General features: G+C 32.5%; 1 protein-coding gene across 7 annotated transcripts in view; it reads right to left on the bottom strand.

Moving 5' to 3' along the window:
* The window catches only part of LOC107555879 (oxysterol-binding protein-related protein 8-like), a 59,860-nt gene that overhangs the window by 9,314 nt on the left and 30,542 nt on the right, over window positions 1-20,004 (bottom strand). For all 7 annotated transcript variants that reach the window (XM_016238796.1, XM_016238798.1, XM_016238799.1 and 4 more), the window contains 12 exons: window positions 8,743-8,813; window positions 7,278-7,358; window positions 7,055-7,156; window positions 6,436-6,639; window positions 5,297-5,381; window positions 5,054-5,213; window positions 3,409-3,634; window positions 2,629-2,813; window positions 1,434-1,515; window positions 1,251-1,349; window positions 1,074-1,170; window positions 896-994 (listed from right to left, as the gene is read on the bottom strand). In XM_016238796.1, the coding sequence (XP_016094282.1) occupies window positions 896-994; window positions 1,074-1,170; window positions 1,251-1,349; window positions 1,434-1,515; window positions 2,629-2,813; window positions 3,409-3,634; window positions 5,054-5,213; window positions 5,297-5,381; window positions 6,436-6,639; window positions 7,055-7,156; window positions 7,278-7,358; window positions 8,743-8,813 (1,491 nt within the window). The remainder of the gene's footprint in view (window positions 1-895; window positions 995-1,073; window positions 1,171-1,250; window positions 1,350-1,433; window positions 1,516-2,628; window positions 2,814-3,408; window positions 3,635-5,053; window positions 5,214-5,296; window positions 5,382-6,435; window positions 6,640-7,054; window positions 7,157-7,277; window positions 7,359-8,742; window positions 8,814-20,004) is intronic.

Here is a 20,004-nt window from a genome sequence, read left to right as displayed (position 1 = left end):
TCCGACCGAACTACAAACTTTCCAGTGATGTCTGTGAGAAAGATATATTCACTCGACAAGCTCGTGCATCTGCGCCACCGCGCTCAATCCACTCAGCGTGCTTTGTTTATCAGCTCACGCACATCAGCTATACAGGCGTTAATACTGAATGTTTTATATTCATTGCATACATATACTTCTTAGACATCTTTAATCTCTAATAACTCCATTCTGCTGTCTGTTGTCTGTGTTTCTTTGTCTGAATATGGCACTTATCACATGCTGTGTGGTATCGACGTCTGGTATCGGGGCATTTTAACGAGTACAAGTACAGGAGCTCAGTATCGGGCCCGATACCATAAAAACAGTGCATGTATTAAATATACAACACATATACATACATATATACTGTATATATATATATATATATATATATACACACACACACACTTGTAATAAAACGCATTTAAATTTCAAATCTAATTTAATTTATATTTTTCACTTATTTTATAATATAATTTCTTTATTACATTATAAATATACATTACATTACAATTACTTACAATAATATATATTATATACATATATATATATATGCTATAAATATTTGTTTATCAATTTATTTATCAATTTAAATGCACATAATCTAATCATGTTTAGTGTTATATAATGCAATAATGCTTTTATTGTTATTAGTGAAAGATAAAGTGTTACCAAACTCTCATATGTTAACTAAATGTAAGACTCTAGACTGTATACTGCACACGTATCTAAACGAGTCCAAACGAGTTCCTCAACATGTAAACATACCTAGATGTGCCCCTACAGAAGACAACACAGGGCACGGGTGTTAGTGGCGCAGTATGAGCGCTGTATTCAGATACAGCTGTGTGTGTGTCTGTGTGTGTGGACAGACCTTTGCAGTGTGCGTAGGGCATGTTCATCACGTAATCCTCTCCTCTGTTCAGAAACGACAGCCTGGCTTCACCATCCAAGATGGCCGACAGAGAGTTTCCTGAGAAACACGCCAACAAACTCGCAATCAGACACGCGTGTTGCACAAAATGACGTGATTTATCATTGTATCTTCTTACCGTAAAACTTGGACTTAGCCAGGATGCTGCCACTGAGACAAAAGCCATCCTTCCTGTTGCTGACGTAAAAGGCTGAAACCGGAGGATGATGGGAAACCTGGAGGAGGACAGACACGTTATGTTGGTGTGAAGCTCAGTAGAAACTGATCTGAATTAAAGTGGGTTTTGCTGCTTGACCTGTTCAGCGATGTAGAAGGTTTTGCTGTTGGTTTCGGTGTGGATCCACAAACAGCGAAATGTTTCTCCAATTATGGGGTTGTATGGTTTCTTCAAACCCTGTCAGTGACACAAATTATGAAAATATGACGGAAAACGACAGATTCCAGATGTCTGAAGGCCTGTTAGTGAATGTGTCTTTACCTTTGGCTTCTTGTAGAATCCAGAAATGTACCATTTGACCACTTTCTTCATACGGTTATAAGCGTTTTCCTCCACCGCCGCTCTGATGAGTTCAACAAAACACAATTACAGTAAAGTTACTGTAGTAAAATGACCTAAGATCTGATTTGATGCCTTTGTGTGTATTTGTACCAGGGTTATTATTGTTAACTAACACTAAAACCATAAAAAACATTTCTGTTTCTTAAAATAAAACAAAGTGAATTTTTTTTTCTCTAAAATTACTAAAACTAAATAAATTAAAACTAATAAATCTAAATTAATAAATATTATTTAGACATTAAAAAGACAAACAACAAAATCAATAAACCTTGAACTAAAATTAATGTGAAAACATGAATAAAATCCAATTCAAAATATTACTACAAATAAATACTACAAAAAACTATAATAGTATTTCAACAATACCAAAATAACATTTGTTTTGACATTTTATTTTGCCTTTACACTGAGAACTATGTGGACAAATTGTTTATTATTGCGAGTTAGTGAGTTTAAATTATTTTTATTATTGTTTATAATTATTATAAATGTAATTTATTTCATTTAATATTATTTAGTGTGATTTTACCATGTTTGGTCCACTTCATTTTTAATCCATAACTATGCTAAAATTATTTTAATATAAATTAAATATAAATAATTAAAATAAATGTACCAAATGTAAATAAATTAACCAATAATAATAATAATAATAATAAACCAAAAACAAATAAACTAAATATAAATGGTTTACAATAATAAACCAAAAATAAAAGTTAAAATATTTTTTAATAAAATCATTTTTCAACCATTTTATTATTTTGATCAATTATATAAAAATAATTATTTTTACATTTTCATTGTCATATTTTTCATTTTTAGTTTGTTTTAACAATTTTTTGTTCTTTTGTCATTTTTATTTTTTCATTTTAGAATTTATATTTAGCTCAATTTTGTTTTATTTCAGTTTTACTAAAACTAATACTTCAATTTATTTATTTTTTTTATTTCTAATTTTCGTTTTGTTTTCTATTGTAAGATTTTCATCTAAAATGTATGTATTTTTCAGCTTTATTCTCAATCATGATTTTGTATTAGTTTTCATTTGGTTATTTGTGAATATAAAGGCGCATCTGAATACTCTGAGCTGAGCGTCTGTGTGTTACTCTCTTACTCGGACAGGAAGTCGGCGTGATAGTAGTAATCGGACAGTTTGTCCAGGAAGGACCGTGGCTCCAGGATGAAGGTGGGCAGCACCACTTTGGACAGGTCCATGCCGGGCCGAACCTGCTTCAGGAGAGTCCAGATCAGAGACTTATTCTCCTCTGATACCGTCTCTGTCTGAGCCGCTTCACCAGCCTGAAACACACACACACACACACATGTTGTGTTTCCATGTTTTATGGGGACATTCCATAGGCCTAATGGTTTTTATACTGTACACACTGTATGTTCTCTATTGCCCTACATCAACCTTACACCTAAACCTACCCCTTACAGGAAACTTTCTGCATTTTTAGATTTTCAAAAAAATTAAAAAAAAAAAAAAAAAAAGATTTATATGCTTGTTTCCTCATGGGGACCTAAAAAATTTTCAGAATTGACTGGTATTACTATACTTGTGGGGACATTTGGTCCCCATAATGTGATAAATACCACGCACGCACACACACACGCACGCACGCACGCACGCACGCACAAACAAGTACACACACACACACACGCACACACACACACACACAGCTTAAATGAACAGATTGTGTCATATGCACCACAGACTTACTGTTCATCTCCCAGCTGTCTGCTGTAAAAATAGCTGTCTGAATATTGTGTTAGCATGTGTGTGTCAATAACACTCCACACCAGCCAAACGCATGTGAGGACCTCAATAATTCATGATGATAATGTCATAATTTACAGTGTTTTTAGATGAGGGACTGCGTCGCTCACGCACCTCTCCCAGCTCCTCGTGGCTCTGCTCGATGTACGTTGTTTCCCGCAGCGTCTCGTTGGGATCGAGGTCGATGTACGAGTCTTCCTGTCGCTCTGACGTGTCGCTGTCGCTCTCTTCACTTTTCTCCATCACCTCGTTTTCCCACTCCTCCTGCTCCTGCTCATTCTCACGGTCCGATTTATCTGAGTACAGGTCTGGATCCTTAAACTGGTCGCTGTCGTTAAACCTGATGGATCACACAAAGTCTCAGTTAGTATGCAAACACAGGACTTGCATTAATCGAAGACCAGTGATGATTTAACTACATCCGTTTCAGTCAATATGTGCGTACAGAGTGAAACACTCAGTTCATGTAATAAAACAAACTCAAATCTGATTTGATTACTAGATGTCTGCTTTTACACTCTTTGTTTAAAGTGATTATTCTTATTTTAAATAAATAAATAAAAATAAATAAATTATAATGTATTCATTTATTTAGTTACAGTGATTTTACCATGTTTGGTTAACTTCATTTTCAATTCTTAACTATTAATATAATTTTTTTTAAATATATTTAAATAAATCATTATAAATATAATTATTAATTATAAAATTAAAAATAAATATATAAATAGAAAATGTATACACACACACACACACACACACACACATATATATATATATATATATATATAATATTTATATAAATATTAAATTTCCATATAAATAAAAAAAAAAAATTTTTCTTTAAAACACTTGATTTTTTTATGACAATTCATAGTTTTGGAAGTACAAACTTTACTAAGGTTGATTTTTAATGAAATGATTTGTAACGCTATATGCTTTTTTTTTTAAACCACCTGTTTGCATTATTTCAACTTATTTTTAAAATCACATTTAAGACCTGAATTCCTGGTGAAAAACTACATTACCCATGATGCTGTACAGGAAATTCCACCAATCAGAGTCTAGGCATCCAAAAAACATTAATTTAAAGCCACCAGAACGTGTTGTAAAATATTCACTGTGCATACAAGCACTGTTTTTAAGATACACGGTTTTACCTGGAGTGGAATCCACATTTTCCCAAGCAGCAGAGCCCCCGAGAACATCATCAACCTCCTTCAGTTTGGGGTACTTTCTGTTATTTACCTGTCAAAATATCCAAGTTACTTCCACACACACCATATATATATATATATATATATATATATATATATATATATATATATATACACAGTATATATATATTAGTCGTTTTGTCCAATTTTCAAATAATTTGTTTGTTTGAACTCATAGCTGCTTGGTTTGATTCATGGTTGATAATGTTTATGAAGATGTTTTTTGTTTTTTTTTAAATCTCTATGGGAAAATAAACGGGAAAAAACACTTCCGGAATCAATTTTGCCATAAAAGTGGACGTTAATGCACTTTATTTTAAATGTGCATTTAAACAAAGTCATTTCTAATATTGGTCATGTGCCATAAAATACAAAGAACTATCGTCTTACCCAAGACTGAACTCTCACTTAAGATTTAAAGTGAAAGTCACTCCACCGCTGAACGTCCGACATTAAAAATGAATACGCGAATGTCACTTTTTATCAGCACTGAATAAAATATATTCATCTCGAGAGCCAGTAAGATAATGTGTGTGTCTCACTGAAAGCCCTGCATGTTGTGTGCCCTCAGCAGACTGTAGAAGTTGATGTGCGAGTGCTCTGCGGTCTGGGCCGGCTCCTCTTTGCCCTCTCGGATCATCGTTCGCTTCAGCAAACTCGAGCATTTCAGAGCCAGTTCAAGAGCGTCCATCCAACAGCGGCCTGCACACATGACAGGTTTATAAAGACTGATGCTGTAGTAACATACAGCGCTCCTTCTGTAAGTCTGTGTGTTTGTGTCTCACCGTCTGATTCTGAAGCTGCTCTGAAGATCAGGTGGCTGCTGGGTAACGGCTGAGTGATGGAGCCCACGGCTTCTCCTTTAGGACCCTGAAACACACATGAACATCATAGACACTTCATCCACACATAAAAAACGAATATAAGTAATATTAAAAATTTTATGAATATTAAAGAGCATTAAAGATAATTTTTTTTAGTATTTTATTTTAGTTATTATTATTGTTTTTATACCTTCCTTTTATTTTAAAATATATATTTATTTAATTGTATTTAATACACACAGTTTAATAGATGTTTTAATAAAGAAATTAAAACTTTTTTTCAGTGAGGATGAATTAAATTGATCAAAAGTGACACTAAAGACATTTATAATGTTCCAAAGATTCAATAAATAAATAAATAAATAAATGCTGTTCTTTTGAACCTTCGATTAAATTCTTTCTGAAGAATCCTGTAAATATTATTTTTTCAAAAAAATATTTACATTTTATTTTTTATTATAATAAAAACATTTAATATAAAATCATATTAAAAACATATAAAAACATTAAAAAAGTTTCAATAATAAAATACAAATATTAGAATATAATCATTTAAACTTTCTATTCAATTCTTTCTGAAGAATCCTGAAAAAAAAGACATTTACAAAAATATTATAATATAAAAATATATGAAACATTAATAAATATTAACATTTTATTTTTTATTATAATAAAAACATTTTAATATAAAATTATATGGAATATTAAAAACATATAAAACATTACAAATGTTTTCAATAATAAAATACTAATATTAAAATTTTTTTTTTTTTACTTTTTATTCAATTCTTTCTATAAAATCCTAAAAAATATTTAATGTTTTATATTTCTATTTTATTTTTTATATTATATTCAATATTAATTTTTAAATTTTTATCATGCATTAAATATACACATAATATATGTAGATTACTTCTTTTTTTATATATTTTTTTATTATGTATTTAACACTTTTTTTTTAAACTTATATATATATATATATATATAATTTTTTTTATTAGAACCCCAAAATAATTAGAACCCCTTTGAAAACCCCTTTTAATAATTAAATCATAATGCAAATCTAAAAATGTTAATTTTAATCTGAGTTTTCTCTGTACCTTGACGGCCCAGATGGACTGTTCGAGCGGATGGAAGAGCTTGAAGCAGAAGCCGTCCTTCTTGGAGGGTCTCTCGATGAGCTCACAGGCGTTGAGCAGGACGGTCCCGACCCACTGGCCGTTCTTATTGGTTTTATAGATGAGCAGGACTCCTGGCTTCAGCACACACCACAGCTTGGTCCAGCTCTTCAGCGTGCCTCGGATCTGAAAGAGAAAGAGCAACTCGTACAGGACTGGATGTTTCCTCATGTGGGCTGATCGAAAGCTAAGATCGATTTAACCTCCTTTCCTCCAGACCCTACAGCTCTTTTTTCACATATTATCATCAATGTGAGTATTACTGTGATTATTAGCATGAGTTGTTTACCCCTGCAGCGACAGAAAGACTGACCAGTGCTGTTCACTTTTTAATCATGCTTTCGTCTCTTTGGATTTACTACCAAAACTTAATGCATCGGTCAGCTCTGGATGTACTACAACAGATTTAATGATAAATGAGACAATTTTGAGACCATTTATGCAGAGATGTGCATAAATGATAAAACATGCATTAGTAAAACAAGATTTTGCACCATAAAAAAGTGTGTTCTGTAAGAATAAACACATTTTAATGGCAAACCTTGAGCCAGTCGGCCATGACGATGACAGACGGATCAGTGATGGTGCTGAGCAACTCTTTAGTGGCGCGTTTCTTCTCTTCTCTGTAGTTCTTCTTTTGCACCTGAACAGACATGCATGCATGCAAAATGTCACATTATCAGTCATTATCTTTAGTAATCAGAATGCATATATAAGAAATACACTGAAAGCATGCATTGATCAATTAATGAGTGTGGCTGTACCTTGAGTGACTCCTTCTTAGTAAGTTTGTTTCCAGACACCGACACGTCTTTATCTGAGCCATTATAGAGCTTGGTTTCTGACTGCAAAACCAACATAAGGGTTAGTAATTTACACAGCATCATGCACATTATGATATTATGAGCTGTGCCTTAGGTTGGGCTAAATTAATGTGGCATAATCCATACATATACATAAATTATTTATACATACACACACATGCGCACACAAATAAAATGAAAATATAAAAAATAAATAAATTCATTGATTAAAAATATGAAAATAGAAAAAGTTATTTTATATTGTACGAATATTGAACGGTGCATGTGTGTATATATAAATTAAACATTACCTGAAATAAAATAAAAGATTAAACATTATTAGCATTCAACTAAAACATTTCTCAATTTCTTTTTAGTTTTCATAAAACTGAATCAAAAATGAATAAAAAACAATGCAGACATTAAAAAAACACCAATATAAATAACGAAACAACAAAATTACTACAACTTTAAGTTAATTAAAAAATAAATAAAATGTACATACATACATACATCAGGGTTCTTAATGTTAAAACTGAAAATAAAATTAAAACCAGAAAAAAATTAATTTCTGTTACTTGAAATAAATAAACATTAACTTTTATTTCAGATATATACATATTAATAAAAAAATACATAAAAATATATAATAATAAAAATTAAATATTAAACATTATTTCAGCTACAATATTTCAGATATATTCAGCCACAAAATTTCTCTTTTTTTACTTTTAGTAAAAATGAATGAAAAAATAATAAAAATGATGCAGACATATTATATTATATACTGTATATATACAGTTAAAATACAGTCATAACTAACAAGAAGCATGTAAAGTCTGAACATTTTCTCAGTTCACCTTCCAGGTGGGTCTGAATTTTTAATTTCACCCCGCAGCTTTTCAAAGCCGATTAGGTGAGATATCTCGATGTGAACGTGGGTTAATTAGCCTTTTGAAAGCGCTCTGCCGCTTGTGTTTGACAGCTCTGTGATTTGGGATTTATTCTGGATGTCGTCTGCGTCTTCTAATTGTCTGTCTGGATGTAACGGCACGTCTACGACGTCCAAAACCCACCAGAGTGACTCACGCAAACCTGTGACGCAATGAGACGCAGTGACAGACAGACTGAGATTTAGCATTTATGTGCGGTCACGAATCCGGCTTTATTTGGCCCAGACTAGCCATATCAACGGTGCGATGCATTTGATCACATTAGTGAGTGTGGGATGCTAACTGGGTTATTTCTGAGGCACTGCTCATCAGCATTCGCCCCCCTGCTGTCCCTTCACCTCTGAGACGCTCTTGACTATGTATAATTAATAAACACAGGCTGATGACTGCTGGAGGACCTGGCGACCCGTATCGATCCGATTCCAGCCCCAGAGGATCATGGGTAGGGAGGATAAACAGGAGTGTGAGTTTACCTTGCTCTTGGATATGGAGAGTGAGGAGTCTTCTTTCAGAGGCAGGATTTCCTCTTTGCCACGATCAAAACCTGCAAAAACAAGACATTATGATTCAACTCCACTGGTTAGGCTGATATTTAGCCTCAACAGGTGTAAACAACACAAATCATCATGTTTATGATGTATGTGCATACATTGTTGTAATCAGTGTGTGCTAGATTATTAATGCACAACTGTGTGTTGTTTTGGTATCATCAATATACTATTCATAAAATAATACTAATATTTTGAATGAGTTTTTATTATATTTTTCATTTCTATTTTAGTTAAAGTATTAGTAATTTTGTTGTGCGGTTTTTTTTTGCCATGTTTTTTTATTTTTAATAAATATGTATATATGTCTCAAGGTTATTCTAGTTAACTAAAACTGAAACCAAAGTTAAATTTAATTTTTTTTTACTTGAAATAAAATAAACGTTTTTGAAACGTTTTGAAATTTCAGTTTTAGTTATCTGTAATAAACCTGATGCCCAGAAATAAAAAAAATTAACAAAAACATAACAATAATAATCATAATATAGTAATAAAGCATATTTTATTTTAACTAGTTGCCAGGGCAATATTTCTCATTTTAGTTTAATTTGAAGTACAAAAAATTACTAAAACTAAAAATTAAATAAAAACTGTAAACATATTAATATTAAGAAAAACTAAAATGACAAAATAACACAACAAAATTACTAAAACTTAAAGTAATTAAGTAACTTTAAAATGAAACTGTAAAATAAAATAAAAAACTCATTCAAAATATTAATAAAAACTGTAATAGTATCTCAATTATACTAAAATCTTTAGTATTAGTTTTCTTCCCTTTCTGTGAACAATTTATCACCAAATAAGGTTGAATATGTCATGTTATGTTATGATGCAATAAAAAGAAATATTAGAAACAAATATTAGTGATAATACATATACACACACAAATATACATGAAGGATTCTCATGCCATTCTCAACACCAGTGAAATTTCACAATTCTCGAAATCATCCACAAGTCTAATGATTCATGAGAGATTGGTTACACATCGCTAATATAAAACAAGTGTTAGGGCAGAAAATGCAATAAATAGTGGTTTATTTATTTAGCATTTAACACCATATCAGCACCAAAGGCCATAATCTTGGCAAATTTAACAATAACATTTCAAATAACAGTAATACTTCAATTAGTTATATACAATAATTGATATATATATATCAGTGGCGTTTTGTCCATATAAGCTGCGAATGCTCCGCATACCCAGGCCATTTGAGAGAATAAGTTCAAGGGATAATTCATATAAACATGATTATAAGTTGATCCCTTGTCATTTGAAATGTAACTTAAAGCTTAAAGAGTCAGGAATAAGTAAGTACAATGATTTATTTGTCAAACGGCAGTAATTTTCTTTAAATCTACCAGTTGCATTTGCTTCCAGGCGAGCAGATTCTCCACAGCTTTCTCGCCTCCGCTCTGTCACTGTGACTCGTCAGGATTGTAGCGCGTTCTCAGTGATTTTCTCGTCTGCGGCTGATTTCATGCGCGAGGTAAGCTGTCCGCAAAGTGCTCGCCCAAGCGGAAAAATGCGCTGTTGCTGTCAGAATTTGATTGCCGAGAATCACATTGTGTTTGATGCAAAACCAACTCGACTAAATCAAAAGAAAGAAAAAAAACACTGTAACTGTATATTTTTGTTTTCTCAAGCAAAGCAAATTTTAAAAGTCCACTGAAAACATATCTTCTTACATTTTTGGTCATAGACAACGTATGTTGAAGATATACGTTATTGTCAACGTTATTGCCTAAGCGGTAAATAAAAAATAAAGTTTATTAAAAAGTAGGCTATATAAATCTTTAATAATAACAAACATCATAATGTTCCCTTTGTTTTGCGTATGCTCGTGTCGCTTACAGTTAAAGTCCTTCTCGCTCTGTCACTGTGACTCGTCAGGATTGTAGCGCGTTCTCAGTGATTTTCTCGTCTGCGGCTGATTTCATGCGCGAGGTAAGCTGTCCGCAAAGTGCTCGCCCAAGCGGAAAAATGCGCTGTTGCTGTCAGAATTTGATTGCCGAGAATCACATTGTGTTTGATGCAAAACCAACTCGACTAAATCAAAAGAAAGAAAAAAAACACTGTAACTGTATATTTTTGTTTTCTCAAGCAAAGCAAATTTTAAAAGTCCACTGAAAACATATCTTCTTACATTTTTGGTCATAGACAACGTATGTTGAAGATATACGTTATTGTCAACGTTATTGCCTAAGCGGTAAATAAAAAATAAAGTTTATTAAAAAGTGGGCTATATAAATCTTTAATAATAACAAACATCATAATGTTCCCTATGTTTTGCGTATGCTCGTGTCGCTTACAGTTAAAGTCCTTCTCTGATATTATTATTGTTTGCAAGGTTGCAACGCTACTTTGCAATATTTTAAATATTTTTGGGGTATTTTGCATGGTCTGTTATTGGAGTAGTGTCACCCGGGTGGGAGTTTTAACTCCTATTCACTGGGAATACATTTTTTTTTAGCTCATGCAGAGAGACGTAGACCGGGGGAATCCCCCTCCATCTCCCCACCCTCTGATTATGAATCATAACGCAACTACGTGTAAACATTATTTGGCAGTTTTTACTTGGAAAACCAGCTATATTTTTGTGCTGTGCAAGAACGCTTATCCTCTGCTGTCTTCACGTGCTATCGGAAACTTCCTATTTCCCACTTAAGTCGTGAGCACTTCATGTGAGCGCAGCTGCAGCCTTAGGCCCACCCCAAATGCTCTCATTTGTTGAGACGCGTGATAACGCGACGACAATCACAGAATCTGTGATTATTTCAGTCCTGCGACCCTGAGAAAATATCTGTGTGACGGCTGTACCAACACATCTGAGTGGCGTGAGTCAGAGATTCACAGCAGCTGGAAGAAAACACACACACACACACACAAACAGGTTTGTTTTTCTGAAAAGTGGGGACATCCTATAGGCGTAATGGTTTTTATACTGTACAGACCGTATATTCTATTGCCCTACACCAACCCTACCCCTAAACCTACCCCTCACAGGAAACTTTGTGCTATTTCAGATTTCAATACACCCCATTCTGTGTGATTTATAAGCGTTTTGAAAAGTGGGGACATGGGGTAATGTCCTGAAAAGTCACCTTCTCCTTCTCCTTGTAATACCTATGTCATACCTTTGTCATTATACAAATGTATGTCCTCATTTGTCACAAAAACGTGCGCACTCACTCACACACACACACACTCACACAGACACTCACACACACACACACACACACACTACTGCAATACAAACTGCTGCTTAACCTGAAAATAACAGGTGTAAACAGCATGAATATAATATAATATATATATGCATTAATTGAGCTAGAACTGATGTGTTGTAGAGTTTTTGACTACTTAGTGCACAAGTGTGTGTGGCAATGTTATTTTAGTATACTATTGTATTTTTTCTTTCTATTTTAAATTAAGTTTTTATTTTTATTGTAATAACTTTAGTTACATTTTTAGTAATTTGGTTGTGTTTGATATTTCTTATTTATTGATTGATTGATTGATTTTTTTTTAAATATGTCTATATAGTTTTTATTAAGTTTTATGTCAGGTTTTAGTTGGTTGTGTTAAAATGTATTGCCATTTTACATAGCAGATTAAACATTAAATTAATACAATACAATAAAAAAACTAAACATTTTTAAAAATTAAATTTTAAATGTACTTATATTGTATAAGTTTTTCCGTGTTCATCTTACAAAATAAGTCCTTAAAAATTTTCCTTGGTAAAAATCGCAGCATTTTATGTCAGTTTTAGTAATATTGTACTTCAAATGAGACTAAACGAAAATGAGAAATGTTGCCTTGGCAACCAGCTGAAATATAACTAGTTTTATACTTTTTTCAGTTAGTTTATTTCAAGTATATGTGTTTTATGTGTTTTAATAACTCGCTGTGTTGTGATGGTTATCGGAGAACGGACGTGTCTCATATCTAAGGCCTTGAGGAAAGTATAACACTTCATCGTTAGCAAAAAACTAAAAGAGTTTCATTAGATAAGACCAAGGACGATCCGTCAATGTCACTCTGTCAAGACTAGTGAGTTTCTCAGACAAGTATAGCACAACTGTCACTTTATATAACATCTCTACTCGACAGACTCATTGTCTCAGTTTTATTTAGCTGGAGTGGAAGAAAAAAGTTAATAGAAATTATGATGAAGACCCCATAAAACAGCTTAATAAATGCAGTTTCCTATGTTGGTCTACTGACATTTGGACTTTTCTAGGATGGGCGGGATGAATCACAAACCTTTTTATAAAGTGCTATTTGTTATTTAAAGACATTCCCGGTCCAGAAAGCAGTTTTATTGGAAAAAACTGGGCATAAGCCCCTGCAGAATATGTAAAAACATCAATATTTTTGGTGTGTTTTCCTCTGAAGAGAAAGACTGCAACATTTTAAATGTGCATATGCTTTAAAAAAGTTTTTTTGAAGATGTAAATATATGTTTTATAATGAAATATTATTTAGGTCCTTTTACTTTAAAATTTCACAATTCAATGTGTTATTTGCTGTTCATTTGTGAAATTCACTAGCAATTTCTGAGTTAAAATTGCTTCAAAAAAATTTTTTTTTCAGTGTATCTGCTAAAAAGTTTATTTTATTATTTTTCAGACGTAGTTTATTGTATAGATGATCTCCAAAGCAACACCCACTGACAACTTAAGACATTTTAGCCCAGTTTAATAACAGCAGGCGACTCTTTCCTACTATATGAGTCACGTAAGAGGCTTTAATAAAAGGAAAATTTAGCTTTTTACTGACAGAATGGTACGGTTTTCAAGCATCTTCATCAAGTCTCAAGATTATAGCATTATAGTCTCACCTGAAGTTTTTGGATCAAGCGAACTGTGGATGTAAATGACAACCCATCAATCAGGTAAACAAGTCTATTGTTTCCCGTTTCTCCTCCGCAAACCGGGCCAAGCATTGTGTTCATCTTGGAAAAACAAGCCACTTCAAGAGCTCTTCAACATGTTAATCATACGCAGAAAAATCCACATGTCCTCAACCTGATGAGAGCATCAGCATAACTCGTCTATTAGCATATTAGCCACCTATTCTGTGCCGCATAAATCTGCATTAACCACGCTTTCATTTAACAACAGGCTCAAGTGTGTCAGGATGTAGATTTACTTCACAATCTGACTGGAACTGGAAAAACTATCCCATTGATTAAAGTGCACACACATACACATACACATACACACTCTTTATCAGGGAGATTCAAGAGTAATTATTCAGTCACTGGATATCTAGTCTCTGACTTCAAGACTGTCCTTAAAAAAAAAAAAAACAATAAGCATGAGCGACCTTTAAATTCCTCCTTCCTGTCATTTTAGATTTATTCATAAAACACATCTCTAAAACTCAATACATTTACAACGCATTTAAAAATGCAGAACTGCACTTCTGATGGAAGTCTAAAATATAGCTTTTTACCAAAGCAAATTATTTGTAATTGTTCTGATAACAGATATGAAGAACGGATTAATAATTAGTTTTATTCCACTTTTTCAAATGACTATAAAAATCATTAGACTACAAAAAAATTTAATATTTATCAATATTTAATAATGATAGTCATATGAACTTGGTGTAATTATTTATAATAATAATAATACAATTATTTTATTAAATTAAAAATATTGCGATTATAAAAATCATTAGACTACATCAAAAAAACCTTGTGTTATGAATATTTAATAATAACATTAACAATGATTTTTTTTGTTGTAGTATAATTAATTTATTAATGGTGTTTTCATTTACAAAAATATTTGGTTTACAATAAATAAATATATTACAATATTAAATAAAAATCATTAAACAAAAACTTGCATTATGAAAATGTAATGTTATTACTACGTATAATAATAATACTATTATAATACGCAAGATTTTTAAATTGTCAGTCAGATATAAATATATACATCTATACTATACTTCTACAGATATAAATAGATGCATCTATATATGAAGAGTTCAGATGCCGTCTGAAATTTTCTTCTAAAATTAGCATTTTTATCAGGCTCCTATATTAATGCTCAGTTATTTCACTTTAATTGCATAGAAAATGACCTATACATTGCCATTACAGTAAAAGTAAATTAGAGTAAATTACTTAGCCTAAACATAGGAACCTGATAAAAAAATGCTAATTTTAGGTGAAAATTTTAGATGGCACTTAGAGGCTTTTGCATCTGAACTCTTCATCTATCTATCCATCCATCTATCTACATGTCTCTGCATACTGGGATTTTTCTGCATATTAGACTGACATCCTCTAACACATCCCAGAGTCTAGATCATCTGTAACTGTTGTCTGTCATAACAGAGAAATTTACCGCTGAGCTACAGGAACACAGCAATACGACAGCTCACTCCACGAGGAGCGAGAGGAGACATCGGTGTGTGTGTGTGTTTAATAAGCCATGACGCTGTGTGAGTAATAATCCACACATAAAGCAGGAGCTCACAGACAGACTGATCATCATTAGCCAGAACTGAGCCAGAGAGAGAGAGAGAAAGCGAGATTGGACTGGATATACATAGAAAATCTAAAACTAAATATTGCCTCTGACTGAAAAGCACTGCCAGATCTCTGTCAGACAGCAGCACTGCAGACATTCACCTGCTTATCAAACATTCAGCACACATGCCTGCAGACGGACAGACAGAGAGTCCAAGCTCAAATAAAACTATCACTGCCGTGATCACTGACTCTGACTCCTGTATGTCTGTATTATATTTGAGTAATGCAAACAAAAACAGCCCAGACGGGGAGATCAGGACCCCGACATGAAGCCTGAACCCTTTAAACACATGAAAGTATTGAGCATGAATGCATGTATCTGTGTTTGTCTGCGGTGAGACAGTGACGTGTGGGATATTTCCACACTGCTGCAGCGTCCTTGACTACGACAAACCAGCGGAGACGGGTGTAATTCCACCCGTAAGTCCATCTGAAGGGCAGAGAGCATCGTCTAGAAACAGACAAACTATCTGTTTAACACTTCATATGACAGACGTGCCACATGTGAGTTATCCTACAGACTTAAACGGTTGTGTTCGGGTCATTTTGACCCGGAGAGGATTTTCATTTCTTCAAAATGCTAGTCAATGTCATCGCATTGGACTAAAACCTACTGACTTTGTTAACACAGGGTATAACAACTTCCCCAAAAATCAGTATAAATAATTTCTGTACTTTTTCTGACTTTTCCCACCTTGTTACACTGGTGGTGTAAGGCAAAAATTGTTACTAAAAAACGTAACTATACAAAAATTATTGGACTATTTTTTGTTGTAATTAATAATTTTTATTTATCATTGTAATATTTTTTTATAATAATAACAACCACGGTATTGATTTTCATCATAATATAATGAAATTCAAAATGATTTGTTATTTTATATACTACTACTACTACTACTACTAATAATGTTATTTTTGTAATTATTAAATATGAATAATAGTTGCAGTTTGGTTGTCTAATCACTAAAAAATATAATTATTAAATAAATAAATAATAAACAAAAATACTACTACTACTACTACTAATAATAATAATAATAATTATTATTATTATTATTATGCTATATTCTAAAATCATGTTCATATTTTTACTCCTAGTTATACTTGAGGTGTTGGTCAAAATTATGCTTTATTAATACCAAATATGAGCTCATGCACCTCCGTTTTGAGTGAATATTGCCAAAATGTATATAATTTTTATTCAAAAACTGAGGTGCATGAGCTCAGATCAATGAGGCCTACGATCAATCCGTTTAAAAAAGAAATACAAAACCTGTGCTAAAAAAAAGAAAACAAGGTGACAAAAAGATGGAATCCAAGATTTGCTAATAATATAGCATAAAAAGAGATTTACAAGCAATTTTTGAAAGGCTGGTAATTTTTGCCTGGGAACATGAAATTAGATAAAGGATTTTCAGAACAGCACAGAGTTAAAACTCTCGTTTAGACCCTCTACACCTGACAATGTGAGCATCACAACCTCATTAATGCAGAACAAAGCAAAATCGCCACGTCCTTGCAGCATATAAGATAAATGCAGTGTGATTGCGAGTCATCCGGTCAGCACACAGGTGTCAGGACGGGAAATGCACCTGTGTTTCTGCACACACCGTCTATTAATAGTCACATATCTGTGCTAATCTGCCAGCTCATACAGTAAAGTGCAGATCCGGAGCGGCGCGCTCAAAAATTAATCTGTGGGATAATAAAGCTCAACTTGTTCCGGAAGTAAAAAAATACCCTTCAAAATCAGTTTTGGTGAAAATGTATGAACCGTTAAAGACAAATCAAGTGCTCTTAGCAATGACATATGCTTCTGTCAACTTCATTAAACAGAATTGTTTATTGGTTATGTAGGAGAAAGTAGCTATGTGAAGTGAATATGAAATAAAAACAGTTTATTAACAACATATTTCTGGTGTTATTGTGCATGTTATTCAAATGAAAAAACAAATAATAATAACCTTACAACAGCATATAATTACTTGCTCCACCTATGAAACAACTTTCCTTGTCAGATGATGTCATCAAGGACACTTTTCATCATCCAGTCAAATTGCAATGGATAGAAATGAAGCCCTGCCCAACACTTTTCACTTGGGAAAACATTACAAAAGTTACAAAGATCTTCTAACATAATGTAGCTGTTCAAAAGAGAAAAAAAATAAAATAGGAACACACATAAGATTTAAGAAACATTTAAGAAACAGCTAAGAAATAGGTAAGCTTTTTGCAAAAAAAAAAAAAAAAAAGTAATAATTAAAAAATACACATTATTTTTTTAAAATTAAAAATCCATTCATTTGATTTAATAAATGTAAAAAATTTAATAAAATCAGCATAAATCAATTGTGAAAACAGTTTCTCAGTGGAAAAGCATGAACATGTTTAAAATATAGTTAGTCATCATTATTGAGATTAAAACAAAAAATATATTGATGATAAAAATATAAACCTTGTTAATGTGTATTTAAAATATATTCTGTTTTCTAGTAATATTACAGAAAGGTTTAATTTATGACTGACAAATGTGCATTACATTAAGTTTATTATTTTGTATTATTATTTAAAAGGATATACATTTTTAATAAAATACAAATACAAAATCGTACATTTAGGCCTAAATAATTCCTTTTCAGTACAATAAAAACACAAAAACCCAGACAGATTTGACCGAATCATCTTAAATCCTTACAAGATTATAAATTAATTCATTCTGCAAATGTTTTACTTCAAAAGAAATTGCGATTTATTTCTGAACCAGTCAGTTTAGTTAGGCTTATGGGAAAATTAATGAAAAATGAAAAAAGTGAGCGTTTGCTTTCGAGCTCTGCCTCTTTATCCACTATAATGAGACATCAAGCTGGATCCGAGCGATCCAGTATTAAATCAGAGCCATTACTCTGTGAGCGAACCCTGCTGATTTTCACACCGGTGAACGTGACGCACACACATAAGATTTGCCCCAATGCAATACACTCTGGGTCCATTAGCTAATCTCTGCTCATTGAACTCCATTAAAAAAATAAAAAAGGATAAGGATAATGATAATGAAAATGCTGGGTAATCGTACAGACGTGAGTTTTAAAATAAAAACACTCTCTCTGAAGCATGCATGTCGGGTAAATCCAGAGCGCAGCGAGCGGCCTGCGTGCGTAAATAAGAGCATTTAATGCATCCCTCTCTTTTTCCAATCATAATCATGAGGGATAAATGGAACGCAGGCCGCGCTGACATGAGTCAGATTCACTGTGAGAGCTGAAACTGCTCGATATCTGCAGCAGAAACATCTGCGTCCTGCTGAACAGCTCGATCTACTGACCTTGAGCAGACGACAAAGCAAAAACAGACCTGATTTACGCCATTTTCACCATTATGATTCCCATCAAATGATATTCCAGAGAACTACGGAACTGAGAACCGGTTCTTATTTGGAACCATTTCGATTTTTAAAAGAACACTGGAACTGAATGATTTGGTTCTCTAATGTCATTCTTCTGGTAATGTAGATAAAACAGTAGTAAAATACTCTAATTATAAAGTCAATTTATATTTATAGACAAAAATCAGTCTCAAACTTATCAGTCAGTCAGTCTAATCGGTCCTGTTCAACCAGAAACTTCAAATAAACAGAACAAGTGAAGTGAATTGAAGTGACATGTGGCCAAGTATGGTGACCCATACTAGGAATTAGTGCTCTGCATTTATCCCATCCAAAGTGCACACACACAGCAGTGAACACACACACACACACACCGTGAACACACATCCGGAGCAGTGGGCAGCCATTTATGCTGCGGCACCCGGGGAGCAGTTGGGGGTACAGTGCCTTGCTCAAGGGCACCTCAGTCGTGGCATTGAAGGCGGGAGAGAGCACTGTACATTCACTCCCCCCACAATCCCTGCAGGTACGAGACTCGAACCCGCAACCTTTGGGTTACGAGTCCGACTCTCTAACCATTAGGCCACGACTTCCCTCAAGTGTACATTACTTAATTATAATACTTGATTACTCAATTCAGTGCAGTGCAATTAATGACCCAAATTATTAATGTTATATTAAAAAAATATTTTAAAATATATTACCAAACATTTTTATTGGTTTTGTCTAGTATGTTGTTGATATATATTTAGGATCATTTATTCATTAATTATTTAAATATTAATAAAGACGTTATGTGGAACCAAAATTGTAATCATACAGATATATTATTAATAAGAGTAAATATTCATAGAATAATATTATAATATTATTAATAAAACACACAAAACCAATATAAATGTAATATATTTTATATATTTTTATTAATATTATTAATAAAAAAATAGATTACTAAAATGTATATATATATATATATATATATATTTATTTATTTATTAGAATAGTATTAATATTATAAAATATTATAAATATATCACAATATTTTAAAATATTGTTAATAAAAAACAAAGAACATTGTTTTTATAAATAATATATACTATTACAATTTTGGCATTGCTTTAATGTTTTCATTAATGTTTTTATAATTAGCAAGTAATTTATTGTAACGATATACTCAATACACTAAAGTAAAAAAAAAAAAAAAAAAAAAAAAGGCAAACTTTTTTTTTTATTTTTTTATCA

The sequence above is a fragment of the Sinocyclocheilus grahami genome, unplaced genomic scaffold, assembly GCF_001515645.1.
Source record: "Sinocyclocheilus grahami isolate Dianchi unplaced genomic scaffold, SAMN03320097.WGS_v1.1 scaffold548.1, whole genome shotgun sequence".
In the NCBI taxonomy this organism is placed as follows: Eukaryota; Metazoa; Chordata; class Actinopteri; order Cypriniformes; family Cyprinidae; genus Sinocyclocheilus; species Sinocyclocheilus grahami.
The sequence above is the reverse complement of the archived record's forward strand: the minus strand, read 5'-3'. Positions and strand labels throughout refer to the sequence as shown.